General features: G+C 52.1%; 3 protein-coding genes across 3 annotated transcripts; 2 read left to right on the plus strand and 1 right to left on the minus strand.

The window, feature by feature from the left end:
* Positions 1–1,439: 1,439 nt before the first annotated feature.
* On the minus strand, positions 1,440–2,996 carry SMAC4_05306 (uncharacterized protein). The gene is made up of 2 exons (XM_003346363.2): positions 2,538–2,996; positions 1,440–2,477 (listed from the first exon to the last, which is right to left on the minus strand). Exons 1-2 carry the CDS (start codon positions 2,832–2,834, stop codon positions 1,638–1,640), a joined length of 1,137 nt encoding a protein of 378 aa, XP_003346411.1. The 5' UTR covers positions 2,835–2,996; the 3' UTR covers positions 1,440–1,637.
* Positions 2,997–3,252: 256 nt separating this feature from the next.
* On the plus strand, positions 3,253–5,388 carry SMAC4_05307 (uncharacterized protein). Its single transcript, XM_003346364.2, has 3 exons — positions 3,253–3,576; positions 3,706–4,307; positions 4,402–5,388. The coding sequence occupies exons 1-3, from the start codon at positions 3,558–3,560 to the stop codon at positions 4,798–4,800; spliced, it is 1,020 nt and encodes a 339-aa protein (XP_003346412.1). The 5' UTR covers positions 3,253–3,557; the 3' UTR covers positions 4,801–5,388.
* Positions 5,389–5,639: 251 nt separating this feature from the next.
* Positions 5,640–13,890, plus strand: SMAC4_05308 (uncharacterized protein). Its single transcript, XM_003346365.2, has 2 exons — positions 5,640–11,243; positions 11,291–13,890. The coding sequence occupies exons 1-2, from the start codon at positions 9,365–9,367 to the stop codon at positions 13,408–13,410; spliced, it is 3,999 nt and encodes a 1,332-aa protein (XP_003346413.2). The 5' UTR covers positions 5,640–9,364; the 3' UTR covers positions 13,411–13,890.
* The last annotated feature ends 22 nt before the right edge of the window (positions 13,891–13,912 follow it).

The following is a 13,912-nucleotide window of genomic DNA, read 5'->3' on the forward strand; positions in this document are numbered from 1 at the left end:
AGGAGGATTGTGTTTTGGACCCAAGAACGGATGTGCTGGTTCTGCGCAAGTGCATGTGTCGGTGATAATGGTAAGCGCATATACTCTGTATTGTCTAATCAGCGTACTACATGGGAGGCGATTGTGAAACTCTACTCTTGGAGGAATCTCACCTATGCGAGGGACAAGCTCGTTGCTTTCAGGGGAATCGCCAACGAGTTACAGAAGAAGAGGCCGACAGACAAGTACGCGTTCGGATCGTGGCAGTCCAATCTACCTCCACGACCTTCTCTGGTCATGGCAGGCGGCTGCAACTGACCCTGGACTGGAGAAATTGCATATCCCGTCATGGTCGTGGGCTGCCCATCCTAGTGGCGTGGGATTTTTGAGCAGTTATACCCCTGCCCAGTCCTCTTCTATTTCGATCCGAGAGGATTCTTCCCTACACATCATGGCAAGATCCAAAAGAGTTGATCTCCATGAACCTGAAATGGACGAATTTTGGTTCCACTGGTTCGGACATGAGAATGGAGAGATCACTTACGAGAAATGGCTTGAGCCAATTGCGGAAGACATATTCATGATTCGCCCCAAAGACACGGGCCCTGGATTGGTCCAGGTTGGCCTTCGCGTACAACAGCTATGGGTTGTGTTTGACAGAACAGACTTTCTTAGTATGTTTCGGAGATAGCGAAGTAACTTGGGGATATCAGCGAGCATACCTGATGAGTTCTCGTTCGTGGAAATAGAAGATAGAAATCCCAACATCTATGGCTATGCGGGCTTGTTGTTGCGCAAAAGCCATCTTACACCCGGGAAATATGTCAGAGTTGGAATGGGTGTTGCTTTCGCTGGATGGTTTCGAGATGCGAAAATGGGCGAGTTCATCGTTGAATGACGGGTGGGCCGAAGGACGGAAAATCAAGAGTCTTCTTGGAAATAAAAAAAAAGAGGAGAGGACATATTGAAAAGAACGATGCGAACAAGGCTGTTGGGGTTTGTCGTGTAATCATTCTACGGGGATGTTGTGATTGTGGCCGATTGAAGTGATTGTAGAAACGAAAGAAGTGGTTGTTGTGAGAGGAGAAAAGGGACGACATGGCACATCCAGATTCTGTCCACTGATCTTTGAACACTCCACATTTCCAGACCTTCCTTCTCATTTCACCATCCTGTCCGTGAAAAGTCCAAAATGACGCATGCCCCGTCCCCTCTGAACATGAATGCCGAAGATAGGTGTAGTGCCGAGGTGTGGAAAGAGCTTACAGGAGATGGGCCGCTTGGGGCGGGCGCGTCTTGAGGGTTCGATTCTTCCCAGGTCCCGGCATAACCGCAGCTCAACAGGAGAAGGTGCCGTTACGACCATGAAGCTATTCAAATACATGAATTGGGCGTCTGTCGTGACCGAGCCAAAGGGTATACGACTTGAGGAAAACAACCGTGTAACTAAGACGCAGGGAAGTACCCAGTGATCAAGGCACTCAAGGGAATATAAACGGGTCTGCGTGAACCGTGGAAGAAAGCATCAAGGCGATATTAAATCAGCAAAAGGTTGGCCCTAAGGAAAAAAAAAAAAGAGAAAAAAACAATGGGTATCTCTACTCGCGCCAACTTCAAGCATACCTGACTCACACCTACTCTTCTCAGAGCTCAGTTACTCAACCCTCAACCACCTCGACATAGCTCCTACACATCCTCAAAAACCTCTGCCGATACTCCTCGGGCGTAGTAGTAATACTCATGGGCCCACTCTTGCTGATCAGCAAATTCCACAGCTTGATCAACACCGTCATGACCTGCGGCTGCAGCTTGTGTTTGGCCCAAAAGAAGTCCAAGATCGACGCCCGGTAGATGTACTTTCCATCCGCTGAGGCGACTCCCGTTCTCCACGACGGTGGGCTAGGCGGGACCGATGGGCCCTCAGTCGGCATGATGTCTTCTACAGCTTCGGACGATGAAGCAGCCTTGGGATCAGGGTTGTTGTCTTGTCCCGGCGGCGTATGCATGCGCACCAAGAACAGCGAGTAATCCACCGCGTTATGCTCCGCCAACAGCTTTGTATCTTCCTCCAGACACTTGAAGAACTCGTCCGCCTGCTCCTTGCTCAACCGAATCTTATCATGGAACTCATCGGCCAACTGACTCTTGGTGGCCTCGCTGGTCAGCGCGCCGTCGGCGATGTCACGCTCGGGGTAGAAGTACGAGGTGGGCTTGAGGTCCCAATCTTCCCAGTCGACGTCGCCGCGCTTCTTGGCTTCGGAGCGGCCGTACATGATGTTCTCCATGACAATGTGGTGCGAGGGCGTGAGGCGCAAGATGCGGCCGATGGAGTAGCCCGATGCGCCGAGGAAGTCGCAGATGCGCACGAGCAGGGAGCGCGGGTGTGTGGCCATGTATTCGACGTAGGGCGTGAGGAGGTCTTCACGGAAGAAGGAGTGTTCGGAGCGTCGCGGGACAGACTTGACGAGGTACTTTTGGTCTTTGGTTGAGTAGAAGGTCTGGTGGGAGCAGTTGTCAGTCATTGCGCGTCTCATCAAGGTGAGAGGGGTGAAACTAACTGATCCAGAAAAGCCCATGTCTCCAATGGAGGTCAAGGACTCTTCAGGCTTGTCACCCTCTTGATGGAAGGACTGGTAGTAATCATCGTCTTCGACGTTCCAGTGGTTCCGTCGTAGGTTAGCGAAATCGGTCGATTGGATCTTCTGTAGGATCAACTGATGGATGGAGAAGAATAGCGAAAACAGCGACAGGATGAATCGAAGGGGATTCCTGTTGCTAGATCGTCGTTCTGCGAATCCAGTGGTGTCGATAATAGCCCGCGCAATCGAGCGCGCAATCGTTTCTGAACGTCCCATGGTGCTTATGGAGGTGTTTAGGATATGGTGTAGAAGAGTATTAAAAGGCCAAGAGTTGGGGCCCCTCAGATGTTTTCGTCTCCAAAGAAAGATCAGCTGAAAGACGTTCGGCCGTGCTGTTGATCAGGAACGACCGACGGCCTGGAACAGTCCCGTTTGCTCATTGACGTCATTTTGTTTACTCAATACCTTATCTGTAGTCAGCCCCTAACCCTTGTCCCTTTTGTTTGAAAGTCAGGAGATGGTCTGTGCTTCGCTTAGGAACTACAAGTACGTACCTACTATGGTGAGCCGACTCATTGCTGAGACGATCTGTAGAGGGAGGTGACATTGGGGCTGATGGTGATGTGATGTTCCTCGAAAACAAGAGCCCAAAACGATGAAACTCTCAGGTAAATCTTAAGAAGATAGATAGTATGAATTCTTGAAGTCAAAAGTTGGATCTCAGCTTCCATTATCAAGCGACAAGCCCCTCTGTAATATCAGGGACCAACCTAACGCCTAAAACCCCACGGTTGTAAGTACCTTGCTGGCACCGGACCCACACGAGCCCCACCATCCATAGCTGCGTGACGACCCCATCGCCAGCCTTGACCGCATCGCATCGCGACAGTGCAGCCCGATCTGGCTTCTACCAGACTTCCGCATATTTTTACATACCTAAGAAGACCTGTTTCCCAGATTTCGGCTGTAATCGGTTGGGACACAGAAAAACCAGCAAAGATGCAGTCAGGAATCTCCGGTAAGTAGCTGTCACCATCGCACCTCCTGCCCCATCTTTGGAGCCCAACCGGCCCCTGGAAGAAGCACTTGGACGCCATCACCAGAGAGCAACAACATAGAGGTAGCTAACATATCGAACCCATCGCAGCCTCCAAGGAGCTGGTCTCCCAATTCAACGACCTCCTCCGCTCCGAATCGACCTTTGGTCTCCTCGTCAACATTTCCAACGAGCAACTCACGCCCATCCAAACCCTGACCTCCTCGTCAGGCTCCGGGAGCGCCTCCTCCTTCGCCTCCAATGTCGACACCCTCCTGACCCCTCACATCAAGGAGAAAGAAGCTCTCTACATCATCCTCCGCCGCTATGACTCCTCGCCCGCGCTGGTCGCCGTCACCTACGTCCCCGACACCGCTCCCGTGCGGCAGAAGATGTTGTTCGCCTCTACGCGCTTGACGCTGGTCCGCGAGCTCGGGTCCGAACACTTCCGCGAGACCATCTTCGCGACCACCGCCAAGGAGCTGACCAGCCAAGGATTTGAGAAGCATGATGCCCACACGAAGCTGGACGCGCCGCTGACGGAGGAGGAGAAGAGTCTTGGCGAGGTGAAGAGGGCTGAGCAAGAGGCTGGCGCGGGGACGAGTAAGCGGGAGATTCACCTGGGGACCCATATGGCTATGCCGATGGGGGAGGATGCGCTTGAGGCTCTTAGGGGGTTGTCTTCTGATAGTGGTAATGGGTTGGTGATGCTGGTATGTTCTTCCTTTCCACCCTCTTTCCCTCTCTCCTTCTTCCTCCTGTCATAACCATGAGTGTCACTAACAACCCTTTCTTCCAACACAACAGAAAGTAAACCCCACCTCCGAAACCATTGAGCTGGTACCCTCCTCTTCCAACCCATCTTCCATCGCCGACCTCGTCCAAGCCATCTCCCCATCCGAGCCGCGCTTCACCTTCTTCCGGTATACACACACGCACAGCGGCTCCGAGGAGTCGCCCATTTTGTTCTTCTACACCAACCCCAGCTCCACCGGTGGCCGCATCGCCATCAAGCAGCGCATGCTGTACCCGCTCATGAAGCGGGCCGTTCTGGAGGTGGCGAGCAAAGAGGGGCTGAACCCGGATAAGAAGTTTGAGGTGGAAGAGCCGAGCGAGATCACGGAGGAAAGCGTGTTGAGTGAGTTGCATCCCAAGGTGGTGCAGAGTAGGGGGTTTGCTAGGCCGAAGAGGCCTGGTGGCAGGTAAATCCTCTTTCGAAAGAAGGAGAGAAATGAGCAGGGGATGTCCGTTGATTCGTTCAAGCCAATGGAGCAGGCGGGTATTAGGAACAACGAGCGTGCTTGGTTCTCGCTTCTTTTTCCGGACTAGGGATGCTTACTTTACCTAGCCATGCATTATAAGTAAAGACGATAATTTGGAAATACCCATGAATATGTGAGAGGTCCGTGGCGAATGGTGGCAGGGGTTGAGATGACAAGTTGGTGTCCGCGACTCTTTTCTCGATCTGTGAGCGAATTCTCGGTGGCAAAAGGAGAGTTATTACACTAGCAGATAAGTCAACTTTCGTGCAGGCAGAGAGATAGTGCACCATCTTTCCATTGACCGGCAATATGGCATGCCTGGGGGAGACACTCCAATGATCACTTTGACTGTCATCTAGATGGACGGTTTGCTTTCGCGCGCTTGAAATTATGCGCTTTGAAGTCTTATTTTTACATGAAGGCCTACTCAAAGCCGGGTTGGGATGGAACTTTTGTCACAGGATCGCCTGTTAACATTGTCCTGTATTGTGAAGATCCAGCTCATCTACCTTTTAATCCTTTTCCAGACCAGGCTTGCTGATTTTTTTACTAAGCTTGTGATATGGTTGGCTCTTCGCGCTTTAAATATTACGATGGTTTGATAAACATAAAAAGATGCCCCGGGAGAGAGGTGCAGACGAAATAGTCCACTAACAGATTCTGTGGCCATCTAGCCCGGATTTCGATAGTGTTGTATCTTGTTCTCTTTTCTTAAAAGAAAAAGGCAGGCTTCGTTTGTTCGTCCACTCCGTGGCGAGACGTCCACGTTTGGGATTTACCAGGTGAGAATTCAGACACGTACAGGTTAGAATAGGTACCTATTGGAAATATGTGATAAAATGACCTTTGATGAACTCCAATGCTCGATACTCGTTGTCGTTTACCATGGGCTTCCCTGGGCCCTTTTCGGCAACATTTCTGTAAATAGCTCATTTAAGACCGTCCTTTGATATCTTTCAACCATAAATGGGTATCCCTCGTTTCGAGTATCAAATCATTGCCCATCTCTCACATCAATTCAAGAACGGCGCTGACGCCCTCCTAGGTACTCACCAGGCCAGCTCGCTCATAATGCCAGTAGCCTTGTGTTTGCCTTTCCGAACTTATCTATTCAAATCACCGGACTTTTGACGGTACAACATTTTGCACTGGTCATTGTTCACCTTGACTGATCTCAAGATTGAGTAATCTACTCCTGTTCTTTTTCCAACCATAACGTTTCGAGCTGGATGATGGGGACATGGAGCGAGTGATGATTGTGGTGGCTGCTGACTCAAGGCCAGCCATGTAGATGGTTTGATGGCGGTGGTTGGATGGGTGAATGGATAAGTGGGTGTGGGTAGATGGAACGGGAAAGCATGTCGTGGGATGGTGTAAATATCGTCAGGTTGTGGAGGAGGTCTGATACTGGGTCCTTTTTACTTTCGCTGTCTTCCATACACCCTTGGAACTCTTCTGCTCCCTGCGATATTGTCTTCTTCTCAGTGGAACCCTGTTCTAATCCTGCCATGTTACCGAACTTTAACATTCTCTGAGAGGTTCTGGTTACACTTGGGAGTTGGTCATCCTTCGTTCCGGATCACGTTAGTATTAGCAGAGCTTCTGAAAAGAGATAAGGGCTTCTTCTGAGACGGTAGATGGGACCAAGGGCTTTATGCGTACCCACCCGGGCCGCCCCCGAGGCCGCCCCCGAGGCCCGAAGATCACCTTTCGTGTGTCTCAAACGGGATGAAAGCTGGCTACCCACATGTACACATGGGGCCTGTCTCCCAGTTCCGGCACTTGACAACCCGGTCCCGGGAGTAGGCCTTATTCGGCCGTGACAGGTTGGACCATATGTATGGAAGTTATTCAGCGTGCTGCATGTGAAGCGACGCCAAAGACGCCAAAGATGTCTGGCTGTCACTTCATCTGAGTTTTACTGCCTTGTCTAGGCGGCTACGAGTCAGAAAATCAAGGCATTGGACCAACTTCCTTCCAGGAAGTGGGGGATTTCTTGATCCGAGTGGTGAGGACAGGTAGGTTGGCGTGAAGTAGGAGGGCAACAACGGAAAAATAAGGAGTTCCTCACTCCGGCTGGGTTTGGAATACCAGGGAGACGAGTATACTCTACGCAGGCAACTTCTTCTGGACGGGTTGCTTGTGAGAGTGATCCACGTAGCAGGCTTTGGGGTTTGCTGGCTTGGAAGTGATGGAGTGTTGGGAGTTGACTTTGTAAGACAACGCTGATAAAGAGACTCGTGCTTCCTTAACTCGGACTCAGGGCACCTGATGGCTGACGATTCGTGAGTGCCTTGTCTCATAGATTCACTTACACATGGCCTCACACATATTGGAGCGATGTCAGTTGTCAGCCTGTGCCTAGCATGCCTCTTGAGACGAGTGAGTCGAATCGTTCATGGTCGTTGCGAGAAGTTCCCGAGACCAACGGCACGGTGAACTTCTGTCTGCGGACACTTTTTGGATAATGCCAATATGCCGAATGATGTCGGTTTCCAGAATAGTTGGGCGAAGTGATCCGTTGGAAGCTGACCTCATCTTGTCGTCCCCCCGTTTGGCTCAATCGTCAGAGACGGAGCTACCACTACCCACCCGCTCCGAACCAAACCCACAGCCACCAACTTCTAGATCCAATACGACGCCAACGATGGAGCAATAAACTTTTGCTGTAGCTTGGCAGCTTGGTTCATCTTTTCTGTGCAGATTGTTTGCGGCCGCGGTGCGTGATAAGTCATGTTGGTGGGCGTACCGGATGTTGGGCAAAAGCCGGCCATGTGGTTGAAGTGAGCGAGCAGGCAGCAGAATTAACTGGCCTCTGAGTCGCTGGAGACTGGAGATGGGTCTGAGTTGTGGGTGACAAGTGCATCCGCTACTGCATCCGACCGTGCTGTATATTGGGCCTCGACGTGGCTGCCGATGTCGTTTCGCTTGTGTGACCAAGATCGCGATGTGGAAGGGGCCATGGTGTCTTGATGATAGACTATGGATGTGGAACGTATCGAGGGCCAAGTGGTGATGGTATGTAGTCGGGTATGAGGAGTGACCCGTAGCCGAACTGATAACCCGCCGAGGCCAGAGGCCTACCATAGAGGTACACTACTCAGAGATCCAAGCATGCCACGGGATGACATGTTCCAGGCAGTCGATCTTGTCACTGGGAATAGTTCTTCTGCCAAGCGGGACTTGTGTAAAGAGGCGATGTGATAAATCTGGCGGCCTAAAAGAGGCGAAGACGGTTGAAGTGTCCGAGGATGGAGCCTGAACAGCCTAACGCTAGAACTATCAAGTTTGTGATCCGTCATCCATGCCCATCCAAGTACCGATGACCGGTCGACAGGGTCATTGAGGCTTAAATCCGGGATCATCAGGTACCTAGAAGGGGGGGCCCTTGAAGCCAGAGCAGCGGGACCATTCCTTCACAAGCGCCATCGTGATGCAGAGTGAAGAGCCCAGGGAAACCAAGATGGATCAAGATCAATGGTGGCGACATGGTACAAACAAAGTAATATGGAAGCTGTATGAGCCGCTAGCGGGGAAACAATGACAATGATCGGGATCCTCAATCCACATTTGGTGTCGAGGTAATTTCCGGTTGGCGGAAGCCTGGTTGCGATGTCACGGATGTTGCAGTTTGGCCGTTGTGAGGAGTGAACAAGAGGAACTGAAAGTCGAAGAGAGAGTCGAGACAGGATGTCTTTGACAGTTGGCAGGTGTGATCTCGGCAACTGAAAGGGGCTGTCAGGTTGTGAAACTGCAGATCAATTGGCTACCTTTGACCAATCACACACCAAGGTCGGACCCCCGCTGTAATTCGCATTTCGACAAGCAGGCAGCAGGATTCCAGGACCCCACCGTTAACCAATGGCCAAACACGCGGTTCAGAAGCCACGCACCCACGGGCACTGGGCAATCTTTCCTCAAAGAAATGCAGCGGCCGTCTAGACAAAACACTCTTTCTCAGGAAAAGGAAATGAGTCCAGGCACCGACATTCTTGAGAAGGAGCAAAGCCCTTACTGTTCGTGATGATCACGGAAAGTCTCCCACCGGCCACCCAGGCAAGAGGGGTCCGCAGGTCTGCTCACTCCCCGAGAATGACGGGAGACGAGAAGTTGCGGCTCTTTTCTTACCCGCCGCCCCCCGGCAACAATCATGAATTGACCCTTCCACGCAGTCTTCTGTTATTTCCATATATCGTGTGCCACACTCCTTCTACATTGACTGCCATCTTTCGCATACTTATCATTCAGATGGTCTCGGGCTACAATCGAACTGTGGTGTCTTAGCCTCCATTTGTCGCCTCTTCTGTGTCACGATACTTGATTTCAATTCAATCCTTTCTCGATATCTTCTTCGCTTTCCAGTCATCGGCTCTTTACTTCACGGCTAGTCAAGCTATCGCCATGTACTAACTCACAGCATCATCCAAACACAACCTCAGACTTCTAGCTGTCATTGACGCAGCGTCTCAGTGTAGAGCTTTCGACACGACCCGATTTGAACAGCAATCATGGCATCCGGTATTCCCATGGGCGGCTTCCAGTTGGGGTCGACCCTCAACAGGAGACTTAGCAGGCTCTACAACGACACCAAGAAATCCTCCGACTTCGTCAAGGAACCTGCACAACATGCCGAGGCCGACCCCGAAATCAAGTCCCTCCACCGCAAGCTCAAGATCCAGAAGGACCGTCTTGTCAGCTGGGGCCTGGAATGGTCTGACCCTACTCACTCCGCCGAGGTCTATATCGACTCCTCCCTCTCCAAGGCCGGCCTGAGCGAAGTCGTTGGAAGTATCATGTCCACTATCAAGGACATCCTAGCTGAAGCCGAGCCACTATGGAACAGCTCCAAGCAGCTGACCGGTGAGAGCAACGAGCCATATCAACCACCCAAGCGAGGCGAGAAGATCAGGTTGGTGGTGTGGGACAAGAGCCGCTTCGAGGACCTTATCCGGGATTTGACGACATCCATCGATACTCTTTACGACCTGTCCAGGACGAGATCTTCCTATGCCCAGCACTCATCCGCCGCCCGAGAGAGGCTTCAGAAGGCCGTCGCCTCTCCTTTTGAAGAGTATCGTCCATTCGAGTCTACCAGGATCCAGACACCCCAGCAGATCGATCCTGCCACTCTCATGAACCTACGAGAGATGCAGGCTGTCCCCATGACTGAGGCTGGAAACCCAGAGCAGGGGACAAGGGATATTGTCTTCATGGGCAAGCAGGCTTATGCTGAGCTGATGGACCGAATGGGCGCTCATATCCCCTATGGACCTCTACTTCTGGAGTACGCGCCATTCGATTCGATCTATTCCATCACGGGCATATCACCACCAATGACACGGTTTGAGCGCTTGTCATCCGGTCTTCAATCTGATCCCCAGCGTTCATCCAATTCGTGGGCTGGCCTACCCAGGTTGCTGGGTTATTTTGAGGATATGGAGAACTCAAGGTTCGGCTTGGTCTACAGGTTTCCCCGGACCTTCAATCCTGTCACCTACGAGAACCTTACCCAGAACCCATTGTACTCCATGTGCTCATTGGGAGATCTTCTCGCTCGTCCGGACTTTGAACCCAAGCTGGAAGCCAAGTTCCGTCTGGCTGCCAACCTGGCCAACACCATCTTTGATATGCACGCCAGAGGCATCACTCATGGCAACCTGCTTATTGACAACATCTCCTTCTGCAATGCCGTCAGCACCGATCCAGAGATCAGCGGGATGAATCAAGGCGAGGTGGACATCAGACGACCTTTGATCTCGTCGTTTGACCTATTCTCAGAGCCACAATCACAAGACGAACCTGAATCCTTCACCCCTTATAGACATCCTTTGGATCCAAAGAACAGCACCCAAAGCCCTCTCAACAACAATGCTGATTCCAAGACACTGGATCTCTATTCTCTGGCCATGATCCTCATTTCCGTCGGTCTCTGGAACAAGCTGGAGAACATCCTCCCGGATGTTAAGAACCCAGTCGTCTCGGATGCCATTCTAGATCAGCTGGCTACCCGATGTGGCACCCTTTACATGAAGGCCGTTCAGACTTGCTTAAAGGCGGTTGATCAGGAGATCGGGGGTCAACATACAATGGACGAGATTGCTCGTCATGTCGAGTTCAAGGCCAGCCGGTACCTGGAAGCATGCTGCATTCTGGATGGCGTGAGCGCTCTGGAGGAGAGGTTGGGCGATGACCTTGCACCTGCTCCGACTGTGCAGATTCCATCAGCACCAACCGCTTCTGGTTCAGGTTCCTCTAAGGAAACCAAATCTGAGAAGTCCGCGGTTGAAACGCCCACTCCTACGGCCCGCAAGAGTGAAGAAGTAGATCCTCCCATTACTAGCATCATGGTGCCGGATCCAGAGGCGGAAGTGCGGGCCAAAATCCAAGGTAAGCAGCTTTCCGTCCGAAGTATCACAATATCTAACACGTTACAGCGCGCCAAGCCAGACACTCTTCAGCCAAAGAGAAGGCACGCCTCTACCCCCAAGTACCCTTGCCGCCCGATGTTGTCGAAGAGTGGAACTCTGTTCTCATGCCTGAGATCAACTCGGCCCTCAAAACCTTCTATCGCAAGAACCCGGAATCCGTCGAGATCTCCCTCGAATCGATCGGCGAGTCGCCAGCGCGTACTAAGCCTACCGTTCTGGTCGTCTGCACTTCAGTCAGCAAGGTTAGGGCTATCCTGAAGAAGAAGCTAGGTGTTCTGTTCGATGGAACAAGGTCGAGCCTCGGTCTCAAGGTATGCAAGGGCCAGGTTCTCAGGTCACGAAAGCAGGTCATCAATAGGAGCATGGCCAACCCCGAGGATACTGGAGATGTAATTGCCGCCAACCCGTCATACCAGCCAAAGCCACAGAATGGGGCCAGTATCGGGGCTTGGATTGGCGATCGGCACTTGCCGCCCGTCAGTTTGGGAGGACTAATTGTTGTGGACGACAAGGCCTATGGAATGACGGTCCACCACATGCTGGATGACCCCGAGGACAACCAAGCCACTGATGATAATACGAGGAGTATGGCAGGCGGAGGCCTTAACGATCTAGCCGCATGGTACGCTCAACAGTACTCAAACACCGACGAATCCTCTCCCGACAATAGCGAAAACGGTGACTACGCTTGCGAATTCTCCGACACCGATTCCGAAGCCTACTCCGAATCAGCCATAACCAGCGAAGCTTCCGACGACGACGACTACTACGAAGAAGAGGAGCAGTTCACCGAACCTGGCGACATCCCAGGCATTGAACCTGGGTGCGGCGAAGGCTTCATCATCACGCAACCGGCCCTCGACGACGTAGCCAGCGACTTCTACCCCTCCGCTGAAGATAAAGATCAAGACCACCTCGACACCTTCCGGGTTGGGGAGATGTACGCCTCCAGCGGTATTCGGCGCCGGAAAGAAAATGGGCTCGTGCACGAAATCGACTGGGCTCTGTTCGAGTTTGAAGACGATCGCCAACCCTCTGATAACTTTATCCCCAAGGCATCTGCCCCTTCCTCGGGTAAAAAGGGAAAGGCACACCAACGCATTCAAAGCATTCCCCCGGACCAAATCCCAACAATCCTCCCAACCTCGATCGCCCCCTCACACACTCTTCCCGGTCTCCAAGTTCAGTGCATGGCCCGCACCTCGGGCCTTCAAATAGGCACCATTATGTCCGCCCTCACCTCGGTGAAAATTCTCGGCCGCGTGTCTCCCAGTCACACTTACCAAGTCTCAGGTACTCCCTCCCTCGGTCTCGTACCCAACCGCCCCAATCGACCCTCCGGATCCGGCGACCAAACGATCAACTCTCGTCGCCAGCCGCTTCCGATGGGAATTCCCGGTGACTCCGGAGCCTGGGTAGTACAAAGAGACGGAGGTAGTGTCTGCGGCCACGTCCTCGCCTGGAGTAGCAGGAAGAGGGTTGCCTACATCTGTCCCATGGAGATTCTAGTGAGGGATATCGCCGAGGTTTTGGAAGCAGAGGAGATCAGGTTGCCAGGTCCTACCGGCGCAATTATATACCAGGCCTACGACGAAAGGACCCCTGGAGTGAGCAGACAGGCTAGCAAGACCAGTACGCGGACGGTTGGAAGCGGTGATGTGTATGGAGGAGGGAACATGAGCAGGCAGACTAGCGCGGCGAGTGCGCGCACGTACATCGGCCGTCAACAGGATTTTGGGTCATCGGGACTGGGTAGGACTTTCTCAAGGGGGAGTGCCTTTTCCGGCATCGGACCCCCAGGGTATGATGATTACCCTGTGGACGAAAACACAAACATGTCTGAACGCCAGTCAAGCGTTCGACGCCTACAGAAACAAGTAGAAGAGGAATACCTCCCCTCATACAGCGAGCTGAAACAAGCTCAAGCCCAAGCGGCGACTGCTCAGGCGGAGAGAAGAGGGACAGCAGGAAACAACAAAATCAACAGCAACGATGATGATAACAACGGACACGACGAGGGGGTAGAGGATTTGGAGCATGATTTTAAGGATCTTCGTTTGGAAGCTGCGGCTCTAGAGGGCGCGATGCCGTATGGGGTGGAGCGGTGGGGGACTGGTATTGCCTGAGATTTTGGATCTGCGGAACTGTGGAAGTTGGATATACAGTCAGAAGATGCTTACTTATTTTTCATGTTTGATAACCTAAACATTTTTTTGGTGAAGAAGTTGAACAGAAATCGACACGAACGAGGATGAAGCGGACCATCAGTTCTGACCACACCTTGACCTGACTATCCAAGCCCATCAATAACGCAAGGAAATTCTCTCCAGCGCTTTTCATATTGATGTTTCCGCATGTTAATGTTAGTGGTAGGTAAGTAAGTGGCCTGTTACGCCTTCCATGACACCTAGAGGTGGTCTACCTCCCTGTTGCACTTAGATAGGAGCTAGATACAGCACTATTTCAACCTCACCCAAATGTCACTTGTATCTGTTAGTGCCCTATCTGGTCTGTCGACCACTTCTGTTCGGTATGCCCAGAGCCACCCACGGAGCACCATCAATCACCAAGGACACTTTCCTTTTTCCACACAGGAAGGAATTTCAGGGAACTGAAGAAGGGATTCAA

This window comes from Sordaria macrospora, chromosome 4, assembly GCF_033870435.1.
Source record: "Sordaria macrospora chromosome 4, complete sequence".
Classification (NCBI taxonomy): domain Eukaryota; kingdom Fungi; phylum Ascomycota; class Sordariomycetes; order Sordariales; family Sordariaceae; genus Sordaria; species Sordaria macrospora.

Bases quoted from the DNA above. Each gene is read 5' to 3' on its own strand.
- SMAC4_05306 (XM_003346363.2), bottom strand. From the start codon at position 2,834: ATGGGACGTTCAGAAACGATTGCGCGCTCGATTGCGCGGGCTATTATC. The intron at 2,478-2,537 runs GTTAGTTTCACC...TGCTCCCACCAG, and splicing joins ACATGGGCTTTTCTGGATCA to ACCTTCTACTCAACCAAAGA.
- SMAC4_05307 (XM_003346364.2), top strand. The intron at 4,308-4,401 runs GTATGTTCTTCC...CCAACACAACAG, and splicing joins GTAATGGGTTGGTGATGCTG to AAAGTAAACCCCACCTCCGA.
- SMAC4_05308 (XM_003346365.2), top strand. From the start codon at position 9,365: ATGGCATCCGGTATTCCCATGGGCGGCTTCCAGTTGGGGTCGACCCTC. The intron at 11,244-11,290 runs GTAAGCAGCTTT...AACACGTTACAG, and splicing joins AGTGCGGGCCAAAATCCAAG to CGCGCCAAGCCAGACACTCT.